This window comes from Rhinopithecus roxellana, chromosome 11, assembly GCF_007565055.1.
Source record: "Rhinopithecus roxellana isolate Shanxi Qingling chromosome 11, ASM756505v1, whole genome shotgun sequence".
NCBI classification, from domain to species: Eukaryota; Metazoa; Chordata; class Mammalia; order Primates; family Cercopithecidae; genus Rhinopithecus; species Rhinopithecus roxellana.
This window is the reverse complement of record NC_044559.1, coordinates 114234613-114255627: the sequence shown is the minus strand read 5'-3', so window position 1 is coordinate 114255627 and position 21015 is coordinate 114234613. Positions and strand designations below refer to the sequence as shown.

The 21015-nt window shown below is 42.4% G+C and overlaps 1 protein-coding gene across 1 annotated transcript in view; it reads left to right on the top strand.

The window, feature by feature from the left end:
- FAM107B (family with sequence similarity 107 member B) overlaps positions 1-21015 on the top strand; it is a 265481-nt gene that overhangs the window by 99446 nt on the left and 145020 nt on the right. Inside the window, exon 2 of the mRNA XM_010365958.2 lies at positions 13561-13618. Coding sequence (XP_010364260.1) covers positions 13561-13618 — 58 coding nt within the window. The remainder of the gene's footprint in view (positions 1-13560; positions 13619-21015) is intronic.

The following is a 21015-nucleotide window of genomic DNA, read 5'->3' as shown; positions in this document are numbered from 1 at the left end:
GCTACTTAGGGTTCCTATAAGAAGCGATAGAGAAAATCACCTAGCATTCTACACAGTGAAGGTGGCAAACCTCCAGTCAGGACCCCAGAGTCTCCCTGATTCTGCATGGCTGAGTGAGTTGCAGCGTTTGCTCCCGGGAAATACACTTCACGGACCCAGCAATGGCTGGAGTGGGGTGCTAAGGTGTAACATTGATTACAGAATGCTCCTGAGATCAACCACTGTGGATGGAAAGAGAAGAGAAAGGGCAGGATTGGGCAGAGGGAGACACTAGGCTACAATGAAGTATTGATGAAGCCTTCAGCCAACCTCACAGAAAGCTCTGGAGATAGGAACTCCATGCTAAAACAGGAGTGACACCTTCTACCTTTTTTTACTCCCTCATGTCTACAGTTACCTGAAGAGCATTCCTCGAGCTGGAGGAAGTTAGTGGGAATTTGGCAGAAGAATGAGAAAAAAACAATGAACAATCACAGATGAGGAATCCTTGCAGGAGGCAGGGCCACCATTTCCTCAGGTTCCCTCTCTGCATTTTTTTTTGAGACAGAGTCTTGCTCTGTTGCCCAGGCTGGAGTGCAGTGGCAGGATTTCAGTTCATTGCAACCTCTGCCTCCTGGGTTCATGGGATTCTCCGGTCTTAGCATCCCAAGTAACTGGGATTGCAGGCATGTGCCACCATGCCTGGCTAATTTTTGTGTTTTTAGTAGAGATGGGGTTTTGCCATGTTGGCCTGGCTGGTCTCGAACTCCTGACCTCAGGTGATCAGCCCACCTCAGCCTCCCAAAGTGCTAGAATTACAGGCATGAGTCACCGCACCTGGCCTCTCTCTGGCTTTTGTCTGATCTCTTCATTAGGTCCTGGGTTCATTCTCTTAATAACTTTCTCATGGGATGTGACTGTTGCTAGCTCAGGTTTCTATTCTAGGAACTAAAGAATATAAGACTTCCACCAGCCCAGTTGAAGAGTCCCAGCCAAGCCACCTGTATTACAGCCACTCCTGATACCAAAATCTGTATTAGTCAGGGTTTGCTAGAGGGACAGAACTAATAGGATTGCTGAACATATAAAGCAGAGTTTATTAAGGAGTATTGACTCACACGATCACAAGGTGAGGTCCCACAATAGGCCGTCTGCAGGCTGAGGAGCAAGGAAGCCAGTCAGACTCCCAAAGCTAAAGAACTTGGAGTCTGATGTTCGAGGGCAGGAAGCCTCCGGCACAGGAGAAAGATGGAGGCCAGAAGACTGAATCAGTCTAGTCTTTCCTCGTTCCTCTGCCTGCTTTTATTCTGGCCGTGCTGTCAGCTAATTAGATGGTGCCCACCAGATTGAGGGTGGGTCTGCCTTTCCCAGTCCACTGACTCAAGTGTTAATCTCCTTTGGCAACACCCTCACAAACACACCCAGGAACAATGCTTTACATCCATCAGCCCCTTCAAGTTGACACTCAGTAGTAACCATCACAACACCTTAGCTTCAATTAGGTTTTGTCATCTTGCCTAGGTTCAGCCTTATGTACAAGGGGTAGCAACTTTTACCAGAAGGGGGGGTCACGCAGATGATAATCCCGCTATCTCACAATGACAGTGACTAGGGAAGTAGTTTTACATCCATCACCTCATTTCATCTTCACAGAAATCCTGCAAGGACATTAAGTATTACCTCAACTTTTTTTTTTGCCTGGTCCAGTGGCTCATGCCTGTAATCCCAGCACTTTGGGAGGCCAAGGCAAAATGATTGCTTGAGGCCAGGAGTTCAAGCCCAGCCTGGACAACATAGTGAGACCCTGTTTCTACAAAAAAGTAAAAATATTAACCAGGCTTGGTGGTGTGTGCTTGTAGTCCCACATACTAGGGGGGCTGGGGTAGGAGGATCGCTTGAGCCCAGCAGGTCAAGGCTGCAATGAGCTATGATCACATCACTGCACTCCAGCCTGGGCAATACAGTGAGACTCTGTCTCCAAAAAAAAAAAAAAAAAAAGGAAAGGAAAATAAATTACCTTGACTTTTTGATGAGGAAGCTGAAGCTCACACAGTTCCTGCATGGCAGCACCGGGATTTGAACCTTGGTCTCTCTAACTCCAAGTCCCATATCCTTTCCAGCACCCCTGTGGGATGCCAGCAGGCTTTACTTCTCTCTCTTCTCACTTACTCTGGAGTTCTTGGCACTTTTCACAATAGTTGTATCTGCTGTGTTAATTTCTTAAAATGAGAATCACTCAGCATGTTTTAGAATTGACTGGATGTGTCCGCCACCTAAGCTGTTCTGTGTGCTGAGGCCTGGAGATGCTTGTGTTCACCAGGGACTCACCCAGAAAATGAAGGCTGAGGACACAGAAGAGCTGATGTTATTTCTGTCACCTTCTCTCTTTCCAACATGCTAGTCAAACTCTCTTTCTCTCAGGTTCTCATGTTGAAGTTCTTTTTCCTATTTATCCTGCATGTTCCGCCCACTTCATGAGGAAGACAGGAGAAGAAAAGGGAGGCAAACAGAGAGAGGAGAGGAGAGGAAGCTATTTGTTAGCGTTAGGATTTTTCTTTTCCCAGGAAGACTGAGATCCATGTAATCCATCTCTTCTCTTTGTTGATGAGTTCCTGGAGGTCCAGGATTAGGTTTGTTCACTGCAGCATCCCCCACGTTTCCTAGCAGAATGCCATAAACATGTAAGTTTCTCGGTCAATGTGTAGTGACTTAAAGTGAGTTTTGCCTTGGATCAGTTTTGCTGACAGTTCTGTACACGATCAGGAAACAGCTCTAATCCTCTTCTTAGTGTCCAGTGGACAGAAAACACATACCTGCCATCCTACCGAGGAAGAAAGGAAGGGAACATAATACGTATTCACTCTGGGAGGTGCAAAGGAGGTGCTTTATGTATGTTACCTTATTTTACCCTAACAACAACCACCCGTGGGCAGAGATATTATTCTCTCCACCTCCAGAGGAGGAAATTTAGAGAGAGTAAGTCATTTTGAATTCAGCATGGGGTAGGGTTTGTCAGCACAGACTCCAGACCACCTAGGCTTGTCCTCAGGTTCCACCAGGTACTCGCTTGTGTGGCCTTGGGCAAGTTCCATGATTTCTCTGACCTCACTTTCCTCATCTGTAAAATGGGGATGATAATATCTAGTAAACAGATTGCCCTGTAAACACAGTGCCTAACACAGAATAGAGTTTGATGGTGGTCATTTAACAACACTCGCCCATCATTAGGACTTCGTTTTATCAGTACACCACTTGTTTAAAGCTTTAGAGTGCACCGGAAGCATCCAAAGAGCTTGTTGAAATTACAGATACCAGGGACATACCCCAATGAGGGTGACCAACTTGCCTCCGTTTTCTCAAGACTTTCCTGGTTTTAGCTCTGAAAGTCCTGCCTCCTGGGGAACCCCGCAGTCCTGAGCAAGTTAAGATGGTTAGTCACTGAGCACCCCATACTAACCATATCAGAATCTCTGGGTGTGGGGTTCAGGTATCTGTAGTTTTAACAAGAGAGAGGCATTGGGATTAGGGAGAGAGTTTAGTGTAGTGGTTTATATCACCGGTTTGAGAGCTGGGTAGACCTGGGTTTGAATCTCCTTTTTGTCGTTTTTGAGAAGTATGACTTTGGCTGTGTTGATGAGTTCCTGGAAAGCCCACTGGGAAATGGAGAGTAGCAGGTATATTGTTGATTAGGGATTGCTCCTGGGATCAACCCTTGTGGATGGAAAGAGAAGGGAAAGGGGCAAGATTAGGCAGAGGGAGGCATTGGGCTACAATAAAGTCTTGATGAAGGCCTCAGCCAACCTCACAGAGAGCTCTGGAGAAAGGAGAGCTGTTAAGAGTTGTCCTGAGTTGGAGTGAGGGGGCCAGGCCTCTCTGCTTTCATCTCAACCAAGTCAGTGGATGCTGGCTACCCTGCAGCAATCACCCGGGAGGCTGACAGCTGAGCGCTATCTATCAACAGCGTTTCTTGCAGCTTTGAGAATAAATATTACAGAGAACAACTTTTTCAGGTGCCACATCATAGCATCCACTATAGGGTGAATTACTCAACTCCTCCAAGAATTCATAAGATTCCCTGCACAGAGGGTTGTTAAGGATTAAGTGCACACATACAGTGCAGTCTCTCCGACACTCTGCAAGCACTCAAGTCATTTTAGCTAATATAATACTCTAAAGATAGAATGGGGTAGAGCTTGAGATGGAGGTAGGGCTGCTTCAGAAAGCTTTCTTGGAGGCATTTCTGACTTACCTGTGTTACTAGAAGCAACAATGTTTGAATTTTCATTGTAGGATGTGTTACTAGGTTGGGCATGAAACGAAGATATAAAGTGGGTAAACAAGTGAATTCATTTAACAATTGTTTAATACACACCTGTTAAGAGAGAGTGTAGACTCTGAATGAAGGTTGAAAAGGAAAGTAGTTTTTGCTCTGGAAGAATATGTAATTTAGTGGATTACAGATGGCTTATATAAGAGATTCCACGGAAAATTAAACACATTTTTGTTAGTAGCAATGCAATGCGGTATGGAAGACTGTTGGTACTAGAATATGGTGGGTGTTGGATATTGGGTTCTATAATGACCTCCAATAAGAGACTCTTCATATCCATCAAAATGTGGAATTAGATGCTGCTGCTAGATAAGTATTTTTGTTTTTGTTTTGTTTTGTTTTGTTTTGGAGATGGAGTCTCGCTCCGTCGCCCAGGCTGGAGTGCAGTGGCACGATCTCGGCTCACTGCCAGCTCCGCCTCCCGGGTTCCTGCCATTCTCCTGCCTCAGTCTTCCCAGCAGCTAGGATTACCGGCGCCTGCCACTACGCCCGGCTAATGCTTTGTATTTTTAGTAGAGACAGGGTTTCACCATATTAACCAGGATGGTCTCGATCTCCTGACCTCGTGATCCACCTGCCTCGGCCTCCTGAAGTATTTTTGTTTTTGTTTTTGTTTCTGAGACAGAGTCTTGCTCTGTCACCCAGACTGGAGTGCAGTGGCATGATCTTGGCTCATTGAAGCCTTGACCTCCCCAGGCTCAAGTGATCCTCCCACTTCAGCATCCCAAGTAGCTGGGACTGCAGGTGTGCACCACCACATCTGGCTAATTTTTCTATTATTTGCAGAGACAGGCTTTCACTATGTTGCCTAGGCTGGTCTTGAACTCCTGGGCTCAAGCGATCCTCTCGCCTTGGCCTCCCAAGGTGCTGGGATTTCAGGCGTGGTTCACTGCACCAGGCTGTGGAGAAGCTGTAATGGGATGGCTACACTTTAACACATAAACTTGCTAAAACATTTTTGGGGGTAATTTTGAATCTACATGAAGAGTCTCAAAGACACCCAAGTCCTTTGAAACAGAATCCTACCCTTGAGACTCTTATCCAGAATTATTTGAAATGAGAAAAAATAAAAAGAAAGAAAACACGGCAAGATGTTTTCTTTGTTATATGGTTCCTTCAGAAAGAATCTGAAAACGCTTTCAATGTTTCATGATAGGGAAACATTTATTTAAAATTAAAATGCAATTGTCTCGGAAAGGGTTGGGTTTCATTTGGGACCCATTTTCCAAATGAAGAAAGTTGAGGCCATTAATCAGTCATAGGTTTGTTGAGACAGGTGGAGACAAATGGAACCAGGCCTTGGGTGACATCAGGAATATAACGGGACAGAAAGCTACTGAGCTCCCTCCATGTATAGATGCACCAAATAAGCATCTACCCACAGATCCATTTTCTCGGAAAGTCGGAGGCCAGTTGAGAGACACCTACCCACCAGACAACTGAGAAAATGTTGATATCAGATAGACAGGAAAACTGGGGCACACTCGGGCACAGTACGCACCCTGACCACTGTGCCATAAAATTGGGAAAGGAGTTCCCATCACCCAGCTTATTCCTGTGGAGAGGATGGTCTGAGCCCTGCATGAAGGGCCCCAATCCTGTTTCCCCACGGTTTAACACTTAATGCACCAACCACAAGAACAGAGGGGATTAGATATACACGTGTAGGAAAAAAAATCTAGCAGTTTGATATGGGCATGCAAGTATTTTCAGAGACTTTATACAACTGTGATCAGCGCAGAGAAGGGGCTTAAATCAGTGCAGAGAAGGGGCTTAAAAACACGTGTGGCCAAGCACAATGGCTCATGCCTGTCATCCCAGCACTTTGGGAGTACAACATGGCAAAACCCTGTCTCCACAAAAAACAATTATAAAAATTAGCCAGCTGTGGTGGTGCGTGCCTGTAGCCCCAGCTTCTCAGGAGGCTGAGGTGGGAGGATCACTTGAGTCCGGGAAGTCGAAGCTGCAGTGGGTAAAGATTGTACCACTGCACTCCATCCTGGGCAACAGAGCAAGAGTGAGACCTTGTCTCAACAAAACAAAACGAACAACTCTGTTTCCACTTGGAAGGAATTTCCAAAACATCCCTGTAGCTGCTACCTGGTGGCCTGGCTTCTAATTAACTTGCTTGGGGAGTTAATGAGACAATTATTAACCTGTCATCAGTCTGGGAGGAGTTTGTACTCACGCTAAGTGCTCCAGCCCTTATAACATCCACCTAAGGAACTGCATCTTAAATCTCCTAGTGCAGGGAGAGGATAGGACTGGCAAACACATGTCTCTCTAGACTGCAGAGGGAAAAAAAAGTGGTTTTACATTATAAAGGGTGCATAAGCAATTTGAAGGACTCCATCCCCAGGGAGCAGTGCTGAGAAGGGGTTTAAAAAACACAGCCCCTGTGTATTCTGGATGTTAATCCCTTGTCAGATGAATAGTTTGCAAATATTTTCTCCCAGACTGCAGGTTGTCGCTTCATTCTGTTGATTGTTTCCTTTGATGTGCAGGAGCTTTGGAGTCTGATATAATCTCATTTGTCTGTTTTTGCTTTTGTTGACTGTTTTTGAGGTATTATCCATAAAACTTTTGCCTAGACCAATGTGCTGAAGTGTTTTCCATATGTTTTCTTCTGCTAGTTTCATAGCTCGTACGTTTAAGTCTTTGATACATTTTGAGTTGATTTTTTTATCTGGTGAGAGATAGGGGTCTACTTTTATTCTTCTGCATGTGTATGCTCTCTTTTTCTGGACACACTTGGGAGGCAAATAACTCAACAACAAACAAACAAAACAAAAAACAAAAACAAACAATCTGATTAAAAAACGGGCAAAAGATTGGAATAGACATTTCTCAAAAGAAGACGTACAACTAGCCAAGTATACAAAAAAATGCTCAACATCACTAATCATCAGGGAAATGCAAATCAAAACCAAAAGAGATATCATCTCACCCCAGTTCAGATGGCGATTATCAAGGAGATAAAAAAATAACAAATGCCGGAAAGGATACGGAGAAAGGGAAACTCCTACAGTACAGCCGTTATGAAAAACAGTATGAAGTTTTCTCCAAAAACTAAAAATAGAATGACCATATGATCCAGCAATCCCACTGCTGGGTATGCAGCCAAAGGGAAGGAGATCAGCATGTCAAAGAGATGTCTACACTCCTTGTTTATTGCAGCACTATTCACAATAGCAAATGTATGGAATCAACCTGGGCGTCCATCAGCAGATGAATGGATAAAGAAAATGTGGCACTTATACAATAGAATACTATTCAGACATTGAAAAAAAGAATAAAATCCTGTCATTCACAGCAACATAGATGAGCCTGGAGGACATTATGTTAAGTGAAATAAGCCAGACACGGAAAGACAAATACCACATGTTCTGACTCATATGTGAGAGCTGAAAAAGTTGGTATCATGGAAATAGAGAGAACAGTGGCTGGGAAGGGTAGGGAGAAGGAGGACTAGGGAGAGGTTGGTTAATGATTACAAAATTACAGCCAGATAGAAGGAATAGGTTTTAGTGTTCTATAGCACTGTAGCACTGCAGGGTGACTCTAGTTAACAATAAGTTATTGTCTATTTTCAAATAGAAGAACAGATATTGAATCTTCCCAACACAAAGAAATGATAAATGTTTGAGGTGACGGATAGGCTAATTACCCTGCTTTGGTCATTTCACCTGTATATCTGTATTGAAATATCACATGTACCCATAAATATGTATAATTATTATGTGTCAATTTAAAAGAATGGAACAAAGTCTCTTTAATTCTTGGTAAGGAATTCTATTTCTGTCTCCAACAGACTAACTTTTTGTTTCTAAACTTGCTGCCCTAGAGTGAAATGTTAACTCCCAGTGTTGCCAACTATGAAGCCAAAGGAAAATGACTTGATGTATGTTGGTGAAAGTATTTGGTTTGTGTTTTTAAGCTGTTGGTTTTTTTTTTTTTTTGTCCTTCCTTCTTTCTTTATTTCTACTAATATTCAATCAGGTGAATCTTAGGAAAAGAAACTAATTTCTACCAAAATCTTACCTTGAACTCCCTAAGTGTAAACTTAGTGTGGTTTCACATGCCCTTTCAATGAGGCATCTTGGGATTAGTCCTCGAGGGCTATACAGTCATGAGCCATAAAACCATGTTTCAGTCAGCAACAGACCCATATAGAATGGAGGTCCCATCACGTTATAAACTGTCTTTTTACTGTACTTTTCTATGTTTAGAAACACAAATACTTACCATTGTGTTACCATTGCTTGCAGTATTTGGTACATTAACGTGTTGGACAGGTTTGCAGCCTAGGAACAATAGGCTAATCCATTTGTCCCAGGTGTGAGTAGCCTATGCCACCTAGGTGTGTGTAAGGACAATCTATGATGCTCTCACAATGATGAAATCACCTAGTGATGAATTTCTCAGGACATATTCATGTTGTTAAGTGACAACACATGACTGTAAATGAAAAGTCCATTTGTTTGACAAATTTTAATAGTACCTTCTTGGTACATCATCATGGTCACATTTGATTTGATTAGCATGTAAAACTCATGATGGGGCTGGGCATGGTGGCGCATGCCTGTAATCCCAGCAGTTTGGGAGGCCTAGGCGGGTGGATCATCTGAGGTCAGGAGTTCGAGACTAGCCTGACCAACATGGTGAAACCCCGTCTCCGCTAAAATACAAAACTTAGCTGGGTGTGGTGGCAGGTGCCTGTAATCCCAGCTACTCAGGAGGCTGAGGCAGGAGAATCACTTGAACCTGGAAGGTGGAGGCTGTAGTGAGCCAAGATCACGCCATTACTGGGCGACAAAGCAAGACTCCGTCTCAAAAAAAAAAAAAACAACAACAGAAAACAACAACAACAACAACAACAACAACAACAATAACTCATGATGGCAGGGGAGGTACAGAACTAATGATCACCACACCTGACTCCCGGTTTCCCAGAGCTAGGGTTCTTACACTGGTGTATCAGTTAGGACTCGCTCTTTTAGAAGTGACAGAAAACCTGATAGGAATCAGTTTGAATAAAAAACAAAGGTTTTTTTTTTTTTTTTTTTTTTTTTTTTTTTAATAAAAGGGAGTGTATTAGCTGGATTTTGCAGAAAAGTCCAGGGTTAATCTTGCTTCAGGCCTGGCTGAATTTGGGGCTTAGTTGATATCAACAGAAGAAAGCACTGGAGCATCTCTTGGCTCCGCCTTCCTTTGTGTGGGCTTCAGTTTCAGCTGCAAGTCATAAGGAGGTGGTGGCTACAGCAGCAGCTGCAACCCCTGTCTCTGGTTTCAGGGCCAGTGGGTAAGAACAGGAGTCATTTTCCCAGAAGTCCAGAGAAAAGTCTCATTAGGTCTCATTAACCCTTAGTGGGTCACATTCAGACAGCGAGATGAGAGGGGGTCCCCAGAAAACCTCTAACCAGCCTTCCCACTTGGGGTGGAGCCTCGGGAATTTCCTGCCATTTGCATCAGGGAGGAGCCTGGCCCCTTGTCTTCCTAGGTGTAACCTGGGATTCCATCAGGAAGGGCTATAGCCAGACTCTGACCTAGCAAGAGTCCCTGTTTCCCCCTTTTCTTCCTTTTCACCCAGTAAAACCCTGTCTTACTCACCATTCAAATTGTTGGTGAGCTTTTTCAAATTGTCTGCAAGCCTTAATTTTCATGGCCATGGGACAAAGAACTCTGTCTTTAGCTGAACTAAGGAACAGTCCTGGAACACAATCACTCTACCAATCAGAGGGAAATGCAACAGACTGATGGGCACAGGCCTGGGTCACATGTTCCACCCCTGGAGTTGGTTGGTGGGGAAGGAGTCAGTTTCATGGAGCACAGAAAACCACAGTTCCTTAAGAGTGGGATGAGATGGGATGAGACGGCTTTAAGGAGGAAATCGGGATGCACTTAGTAGGTAGTGAGTGAGTGAGTACCAGGCAGCAAAATCAACAGATGTCTACTACAGTTGGACTGTTGTCATTTTATTCTAGCTTTGCTGGGAAAAAGCCACTACGAACGCATTCAGCAAATTGCAGACTTGTGCTGAAGAAAAGAGACACAAGAATTGAAGGAGCTCAGCTTCTTTTCTCTAAATAGAACATAGTTTATACTATTGAGGACAGATGCTTGTTTATTGTGTGCTGAGAGCTCTCCAACCAAGAGCATTTCCAACATCCTTCCCTCTGCAGATTGTTGCGGGACTTTGCAACTCTCACTAGTCAAAGGGAAACCTTAGGGAGGGGCTATTTAAGATGGAGTAATAAATATGTTTGGAGAAGAGCTAAAGGGCTATGTTATTTCACAGCTCTGGAATTCAGAGCAATAAAAAAGTAAACAGTCTTATTGGCTCAAAGGGGAGAGTCTTTTCATCTTGAAAATGACTTTATTTGGATTATTTTGGTCTCTCAAGAGACTTCGCCTGTGGCTGTATTATAAAATAACTCCTCGTGGTTCATTACACACTGTTCGGTTGGGTCTTGTGAAACAAGAAATGACTTACTGCATTTATTTGCTGTGTGATGGGGCTTTTCTGTTATTTACATATTCTTTGGTGTACTACTATTAATTCATACCCCCTTCAAATATGTAATTTTGGAGGCAATTTTCATTAAAATTTCTTATAACACATACATTTGAGATAATTGAACTGAAGCCTTATTCACTCAAATTGCTTATGCCAATACTATTCCATGGGTTTTAAAAGTAGTATACATTTTTGGAAATGGTCTCTGATGATGAAAATTTGGAGATGATTCTTGATCTCTGGAAAAACATTTGTTCCCAACACGGTGAAATCAATTCACTTCTAAGTTGATACTTACGGCAATTTAATGAAACCAGTTTTTGTGAATTAAGAAAGACATTTCTTTTTAAAAACATGTTTATTGATACATAATATTTCACATATTTATGGGGCACTCGTGATATTTTGTTATATGCATAAAATGTATGATGATCAAGTCAAGGCATTTAGGATATCCATTATGCAAGTATTTATGATTTCCATGTATTGGGAACATTTCAAGTTCTCTCTTCTAGCTACTTTGAAATATGCAATACATTGTTGTTAACTGTAGTCACCCTGCTCTGCTATGAACATTAGAATGTATTGCTTCTGTCTAGCTGTATGTTTGTAACCATTAACCAACTTCTCTTCATTCCCCACACCACATCCTTCCCTGACTCTGGTAATTATCATTCCACTCTCTATTTCCATGAGATCAATGTTTCTAGTTCCCACATATGAATAAGAACATGCAACAAGAATAAGAACATATGAGAAAGACAAACAGATATTTATCTTTCCAGGCCTGGCTTATTTCATTTAATGACTTCCAGTTTCATCCATGTTGCTGCAAATGACAGAGTTTCATTTTTTTTTGTGGCCAGTAGTATTCCATTGTGTATATTTACCGTATTTTCTTTATGTATCCATTTATCTGGTGATGGATGCTCAGGTTGATTTTTGTGAATAGTGCTCAAATAAATATGGGAGTGCAGATATCCCTTTGATATACTGTTTTCCTTTGAAAAGGACATTTCTTTCTTCCTTTTCTTTTCTTTTCTTTTCTTTTTGACAGAGTCTCACTCTGTCGTCCTGTCGCCCAGGCTGGAGTACAGTGGTGCAATCTCAGCTCACTGCAACCTCCACCTCCAGGCTCAAGTGATTCTCCTGCCACAGCCTCCTGAGTAGCTGGGATTACAGGCAGGCAAAACCACACCTGGCTAATTTTTTTTGTATTTTTTGTAGAGATAGGGTTTCGCCATGTGGCCCAGGCTGGTCTTGAACTCCTGAGCTCAGGCAATCTGCCTGCCTCAGCCTCCCAAAGTGCTAGGATTACAGGCGTGAGCCACCACACCTGGCCTGGACCTTTATCTTACTGAGCTCTAGCGTCTGGTGAGTTCTAATCCAGATGAGATATTACTGAGAACTGGCAAACTTAGAACAAATTTGAGAGAGTATTCCTATAATGAATAATATCAGTTTTTGAATTCCATTTTTTTCACTCTGGTTATAGAATAGCCCCAGTTTTTATTTATGGAACCCTACACCCATATACTTTACTATGGTCTAGCGTATATTCTATTGGGCTAAATTCTTAGAAAGAACAAAGTAAGCATGTAGCCTTCCTGCCAGGCTAGGAAGGAAGCTGAGTAGGTAACTTCCTGCTGTATAATTCAAGGGATGTTAGAAGGTATCCTGCCTAAAGGTTAAGATCCCACAGAAATAGCCCGTAGCAGACACTCAACAAATATTTGTTTAATGAACAGAAAAGAAAGTAAATTAGTTGGCATAAAGTCATCTTGCAAGCAAAATAAGAAAAGGATTATTTAGTTATTCCTCTGAATTTATCTCCCTCATTTCTAATGGGGTCTACTGTTATCAGTGTTATAGCGGTGACAACCATTGTCATTAAAGAATATCATACTGGGACTCAGAGAAGAATGTGTACACCTACCTTCTTAGAGATAAAAATATAACTGTGAATAATGATGGAACTTCAGAAGTACATGAAATCAGTTCCTTGAACAATGAAAAACAAAACTTAATTCTCTTTGTTCAGCCATGCTGGTGGCATTTCTATTTTATGAAAAACCTGGCCTGGCGTGGTGGCTCACGCCTGCAACCCTAGCACTTTGGGAGGCCAAGGCAGGCAGATCATGAGGTCAGGAGATCGAGACCATGCTGGCCAACATGGTGAAACCCCATCTCTACTAAAAATACAAAAAAAAAAAAAAAAAAAAAAAAAAAAAAATTAGCCAGACGTGGTGGTGCGTGCCTGTAATCCTAGCTATTCAGAAGGCTGATGCAGGAGAATCACTTGAACCAGGGAGTTGGAGGTTGCAGTGAGCCGAGATCGCGCCACTGCACTCCAGTTTGGCGACAGAGGGAGACTCCACCTCAAAAAACAAACAAACAAACAAACAGAAAACCGTCACCATCATTTCTAAGTCTCAGGTGCCTTCAAATGTATTAGTCACAGTGGGCCCCTGGGTTGTACCACTCCAGGGACAACATGCGTAGACACTACCATGTGAATAGCACCCTGGAGTTGTGACGCCCAACGCTCCTATAGTTACTCTACTTGGCATTTATTGTTGATTTGTAGTAGCTTGTCCAAAACCTCAGTTCTTTAAGGCATGGTTTACGTTTTTCAGGTGTTGATCTCATATTAATTAGCAGGCTTGTAAAAAATATTGCCTTACATTAATGAATTTTTACTTTCTCCCTGCTTTTCTGTTCTGTGGGCGCTTAGGAAGAAGAATTTCAAGAAGAACCTAAGTGCCTCGAGCTGGTGCAGAAGATGACATCAGGTAGAGTACATTCTGTATGATTCCTTTTCCAGGCTGCTGTTGCTGACAGAAGTGTTTGGAGCATCCTAAAGCTTTGCAGATTGCAAAGGAAAACCTATATGTTCCAAATGACTGGAAACATGACTAGAAATGTCACGTGTGATGTATTCCAGGCACGACATCTGGACAATCTGGTTGTGATGCAGAAAATAGCTCGTTCTCTTCTTTGTCTTCTTTCTTTTATTGATTACAGTTCTTGATGAACAAACACTTGCAAAGAAGTAGATGATGATAATGATGAAAAAATTTCAAATTCAGTAATGCTAAACTAAGAAGTATCGTTATTTACTGAAATATTTATGATTTTCTTGGGAAACATTATTTAGATAAGTTTGTTGGGGGATTTTTATGTTTGTCAGTGGTCAAGTACACAGCTTTGCTAAAGTGATTTATGCCACAATAGCTTCCTAGGAGCTAATGTGGAAAGAAATAAATGACGAGTGAGTTTATAACTTGGTTTATGACTAAGATCTGTAATGATAATGAGATGTAATCGTCATAAAATAAACATTAGCTGAATGGACCTAATAATAATGAAAACTAAATCTTAATACTCTCAGCCTCTATTTACCAACGGCTTTTAGTTTTAGTTTGGTGTTTTATGTGATTCGGTGTTAGAAGATGGCTCCAGATGTGTTTGCTGCTGGCAAAGGCTCATGTTCTTGTAATTTAATGGAAATTAGGGAAAAGAATTAAGAAATTGGAAGTGGTAATGAAAAGAGTATGCAAAGTGAGAGGAAAAGTAGCACCCTACTCTGGTATAGATGAAGGAGACAGAATGAGCAATTAATCAACTCCACCCTTTCCCTCTACACCCACCCCCTCCCAAGTTCCCTGTACCCCCATCAATTACCAACATTGCTTTAATTTAGTGCCTCTTCCTGGAACACTCTCCCCTTGCAGATCCTTGTACAGATGGCTCAGTTCAAACATCCTGTCCCAGAGAAAACTTTCCCAACCATCTTGGCATTCTTCCAAATCTCTCTTCATCCCATTACACACTTTTTTTCATGATGCTTATTCTAATCTGATACGGTTTGGCTCTGTGTCCCCACCCAAATCTCACCTTGGATTGCAGTTCCCATAATCCCCATGTGTTGTGGGAGGGACACAGTGGGAGGTAATTTAATCATGGGGGCAGTTACCCTCATGCTGTTCTCATGATAGTGAGTTCTCACGAGATATGATGGCCTTATAAGGGGCTGCTCCTCCTTCACTCTGCATTTCTCCTTGCTGCTGTCATATGAAGAAGGACGTGTTTGCTTCTGCTTCCGCCATGATTGTAAGTTTCCTGACGTCTCCTTAGGCCTGCAGAACTATGAGTCAATTCAACCTCTTTTCTTTATAAATTACCCAGTCTCTTGCAGTCCTTTATAGCAGAATGAGAATGGCCTAATACACGATCCAAAATAATCTTTCTGTTAATCTGTGGTTTATTGCAATATTGTCTCTTAGAGAGCAAGGACATTAACAGTCTTGTTTAATGGTATCCCTAGTACCTTGGACAGTGCCTGGCACATAGTAGTAATTCAGTAAATTTTTGTTAAGTGACCCCCTGATGTCCATTATGAGCAAGGCACTCTCTTCCTGTCTGTAGTAAGGGTATAGGTGGGGTAGGTTTGGCGTAGGCCAACACCATGCCTATTTTAAATTTCTGGGTTATAAAAAAAAATACGACATGGCACTTGCCCTCAAGACAACAAATTATATTTGTAGTATGATAAATAATGTGAAAATATCTATATAATCAAAGTGCTGCTGGGAGCACCGAGGCAGGAGCAATTCAATTTGCATTGGGAAGCAGGATCAAAGAAGGCCCCTTGGGGTTGGTGATACTTGTAATGAAGACTGGAGTTTGAAAGCCTACTTTCATAATAGGGGCATAGTAGGGGCAGTGGTGTAGTTTACATATCATACCTTTGAAAATGACTCTGAGTACCACTTTTGCACATTTGCCCTTGTTTCACTTCTCAGCTAGAGAAGAAGGCTGGGAGGATGGTCTTGGCTGCATCAATGCAAATTCAGCCAACTCAAAGGCTTTGAATTTCCCAGCTGCTGTTATAAATGCTTTTATTTGCTCTCTTGGCATAGTGCCTACTACATTTTGTGAACATTTGTTCACACATGGTGGGAGGGCATCACTACTCACTAAAGACTGTCTAAGAAATGAGGTGACTTTACTGAGTTCTTTTATGACACCTCAGGGTGAGAAATTAGACATCCCATTCTGAAAATTCTGCTAGGGTTCCCAGCTCCTTAGGCCCTCAGTGGGTGTTACTAGAGATTCAGCAAAGTGGTAAGGATTTCCCTCAGCAAATGCATTTGGAGCTGGACATCTCCCTGAAAATAATTCTGCAGAAAAGAACAAATGAAGTGTACGTAGACATTTGTAATCCCGATTTCTCTGTGATCAACTGGTTTGGTTTTAGATTATTGACACAAGAATAAAAGGCTTATTACTTTACTTTCTTCAAAAACATCTAACAATGCTGTTGTCTAAGTGGAAATTTCAAGCAGAAAATGCAGTTCCTCATTATTTCTTTAAAATGCTTGGGTCCACTGACTTTGGGGCTTGCTATAGAGCTCCTCTTCCTCTTTATTCAGGATTTATTCCTAAATGTGTGTATTTGCATTGCATCTTGCTTTGGGTGTACATGTGTTTCTAGTTCTAGAATTCTATCCAGATCTCCCATATTGATTAACCATTCTTTAAAATCCTATTAGGTATAAGTTGTGTCTGCTAAATTATTTGAAAAGTATGAAGGAGGATACATTCTGAGAAATGTGTCACTAGGCAATTTTATCATTGTGTGACCATCATAGAGGGTACTTACGCAAACCTAGATGGTATAGCCTACAACACACTGAGGCTATATGGTGTTGCCTACTGCTTCTAGGCTATAAACCTGTACAGCATGTTATTACACTGGATATTATAGGCAATTATGACACAGTGGTATTTGTGTATCTAAACATATCTCACCATAAAAGAGGTACAGTAAAAAATACAGTAGTATAATCTTATGGGTCCACTGTTATATATGTGGTTTGCTGTTAACCAAAACATTGTTACATGGTACATGACTGTATTTAGTGTGGTGAATACAACAGACATGACTCCAACTTCCTGGAATGTATGGAAAGTGAGAAATATAGCCATTAGACAAATAAAATGTGAGTTATAAGAAATGGCAGCCTTTAAAGAGTAAAATATAAGTTTTAGAGAAAGCAGGGTACTGTGAAAGTCTTGCCTTCACAGAGCTTTAGTCAAATGGAGCCTTTCAAACATGAACACAGAGAGCTAGGACAAAAGGTGGAATACAATATATGCTGAAACAAAGACATGAGCCGGGAGCCAGGGAGCACTAAGGAGGTGAAAGAAACGCAGCTGGAGGAATCCAGGAAGTTTTTCAAGAGAATGCACCATAAGAGCTGGGCCTTGAAGGATAGAGATGAAATTCATGTGTGAAGGGAGACACGTAAGCCAGGGTGTTTATAAAGCAAAACCCAAATACTGTAAATTGAATTCCAAGTGATACCTACTTGGAATTCAGTTCATTTGTTTTTATGATTATTATTATTATTATTATTATTTTGTGACTGATGATCTAAGTCTTGGGCATCTAAGACTTCATCCTGAGGTCTATAATTTGTATTAATACTTGTAGGAACCACCCACATGACAATGACAGACCAGTTAGGAGTGTGCTCTGTCTTTACCACCATCGTTACTGTCTTCTGCCCTCAGATAATTGTGTGTGTGTACATTGGAGACCTTTCTTAGTAGGTGATTGAAAGATGGAACCTTAATGCCTTTCCCGGAATCAGATTGCATTTCCTCGTCACTTTGTGGATATACTAGCTTCATGGATACATTAGCCCATTTGTAGGAAGTTCCTTTTAATTTGATGAATTGTCAATGGGTGCCCCATTTCAGCAAGAGAAGTGCTGAGCAGGTTCTGCAGGGAGATGAAGTTTACCTTTTTATCACACCTGCCCTTTCTATGTTCCAAGCCTCTTCAGTGAGTGTATTAGTCAGAGTTCTCTAGAGGGACAGAACTAATAGGATAGATGCATTTATGAAGGGGAATTTATTAAGGAGTATTGACTGACATGATCACAAGGAGAAGTCCCACAATAGACCTTCTGCAAGCTGAGGGGCAAGGAAGTCAGTCTGAACTCAAAATCTCAAAAGTAGGGAAGCTGACAGTGCAGCCTTCAGTCTGTGGCCGAAGGCCTGGGAGCCCCTGGCAAACCACTGGCATAAGCCCAAGAGTCCAAAAGCTGAAGAACTTGGAGTCTAATGTTCAAGGGCAGGAAGCATCCAGCACGGGAGAAAGATGAAGACTAGAAGACTCAGCAAATCTGTTCTTTCCACTTTCTTCTTTCTGCTTTTATTCTAGCCATGCTGGCAGCTGACTAGATGGTACCCACCCAGACTGAGGGTGGGTCTGCCTCTCCTAATCCGCTGACTCAAACGTTAATCTCCGTTGGCAATCCTCTCACCAACACACCCAGAAACAATACTTTGCATCCTTCAATCCAATCAAGTTGACACTCAATATTAACCATCACAGTGGGGTTCCTTCCTCTACACCTTCGCTTCCCAGTTTCTCCATCATCAGAATGGCATGCACTCAAGCACATATACCTTGGTGCACTGTGTCCCCTCTTTCGGCCTATTGGTATGTTAAGCCTCAGATATACTTATGGAATGAAAAGATGTGTGGTTATGAAAGGGATTTTAAACATCAACAAACAGGTAAAGAAGGACAGAGAGGCCGGGCGCGGTGGCTCAAGCCTGTAATCCCAGCACTTTGGGAGGCCGAGATGGGCGGATCACGAGGTCAGGAGATCGAGACCATCCTGGCTAACACGATGAAACCCCGTCTCTACTAAAAAATACAAAAAAAAAAAAAAAACTAGCCGGGCGAGGTGGCGGGCACCTGTAGTCCCAGCTACTCGGGAGGCTGAGGCAGGAGAATGGCGTAAACCCGAGAGGCGGAGCTTGCAGTGAGCTGAGATCCGGCCACTGCACTCCAGCCTGGCGACAGAGCGAGACTCCGTCTCAAAAAAAAAAAAGGACAGAGATCATCATGGTGAGACCCAGTCTCTACAAAAAAATTAAAAAAATTAGCTGTGCATGGTGGCACATACCTGTGGTCCCAGCTACTGGGGAGGTTGATGTGGGAAGATCACTTGAGCCCAGGTGGTCGAAGCTGCAATGAGCCATGATTGTGCCACTGCACTGCAGCCTGGGTGACAGAGTGAGACCCTGTCTCAAAAACAAAACAAAACAAACAAACAAGCAAAAACAACCCAGGCAGGTCAGAGGTCAGATGTAGGGAGAATTGCCTCCAGCAGCAATTACACAGCGTGGCTGGTCATTTCCTTCACCTGAGCATAGAAGGCCCTAAATGATGGGAGCAGTCAGTAAAGACTCCGTTAGACTGTGTGCTCCCCAAAAGCAGGGATTATGTCTGTTTAAAAGTGAGGTGAGGTCCTTTATTCGAAGGTGCCATTTTTAAAGATGCTTTGCAATCCCTTCTATATAATATTCAATGCAAAAATAAAGAACATATAAAAAAACTGAACCTGGGCTATGTTTATAACTCCACGTAGGGAGAAGGAAGAATGAGGTAATGGTGATACGTTGGGTGGAGACCCTGCAAAGGAAAGTTTTCCATACTTAAGAGTTCCTATGATGTGGTCAGGATGCTGTTCTGATAATAGAGACTAGAACAAAGATCCTTTACTAATAGTGACGAGGGAAAGGCCACAATGCCACAGACAGAGAGAACTGCATGTCAGCGAGAAGACACAATTTGAAGCCTCACTACATGATTCTCTGAGGGTGAGCCAGTTATTTGAAGTTGCTGAGGACAGGGACAGTCACTGGTTTACCTTTTCTCACCTGGGCTTGTGCCTCACTTCTCAGCAGCTGCAAAACCAAAATCACTCTCTTCCTGAACTAGTCAGAGTTCTCCAGAGAAACAGAACCACTGGGACATAGATATAGAAGGAGATTTATTATATGGAATTGGCTCACATGATTTTGGAGGCTGAGAAGTCCCACGATATGCCCTCTACAGACTGTAGATCCAAGAGCCCAAATGGTGAAATTCTAGTCCAAGTCCAAAGGCCCGAGAACCAGGAGAGCCAATGGTGTCAGTTCCAGAACAAGGGCAGAGAAGACTGATGTCCCAGCTCAAGCAGTCACACAGAAAGCAGAAGGAGTGAATTCCTTCCCCTTTCCCCTTTTGTTCTATTCAGACCCTCCACAGATTGGGTAATGCCCACCTACACTGGGGAGGGTGATCAGCTTCACTGACTTTGCTGATTTAGATGTTCATCTCATCTGGATACACTGTCGTGGACACATCCAGAAATAACGTTTAATCTGGGCACCCCTTAGCCCAGTCAATTTAACACAGAGAATCAACCATCACACTTCTCTGGTGAATTAGTTCTTTCTTGCATTGCTGTAAAGAACTACCTGAGACGGGATAATTTTTAAAGAAAAGAGGTTTAATTGGAACACAGTTCTGCAGGCTGTACAGGAAACATGGCTGGGGAGGCCTTGGGAAACTTACAATCATGGCAGAAGGTGAAGGGGAAGTAGGCAGGTCCTATATGGCTGGAGAAGGAGGAAGAGGGTGAAGAGGAAGGTGCTACATACTTTTAAACAACCAGATCTAGTGAGAACTCACTATCACAAGAACAGGGGAAAATCCACTCATGATCCAGTCACCTCCTGCCAGGCCCCTCCTCCAACATTGGGGGTTACAATTTGACATGAGATTTGGGGAAGGACACAAATCCAAACCATATGACCTGGGTAGCATCTCTTTCCTTTTTGCCTTTCCATGGTATGTGCTTCTTTTCTAGAGCCTTCTATGGGTTGTTCTGCCTTTTCATTCTAGAAATAAAGTTCTAGAATGAGGCTACATTTACTCTCTTCTTATTCCTCCAAATGGCTCTCAGAACAAGCTAAGCACCATGCATATATACCACATGCAATATGCAAAGGCATTGGTATTGGATAAGATTCAATTGAACATTTGAACAATTTTAGCACAAAGACTCAGGTTTATAGGTGACATACAGAAACTACGGATCCTTCACTTACTAATTTTATTTGTAATCAAATGAGTAGAAATCACATAGTACCACTTTTATAGAGAGAGGGAGATTAACAGTCTTTCAGAGGTGGCACATCTTGTCTTCATTCATTCATTCCTTTGTGGGCAGGGAGATGGATGAATGGGCCAACCATGCTTTCTTGATAGAATTCTTTTTGAAAATAAGTTGCATTCTTTCTAGTGGCCATTTTTTTTAAGTGAAATGTGTTTGAAAAA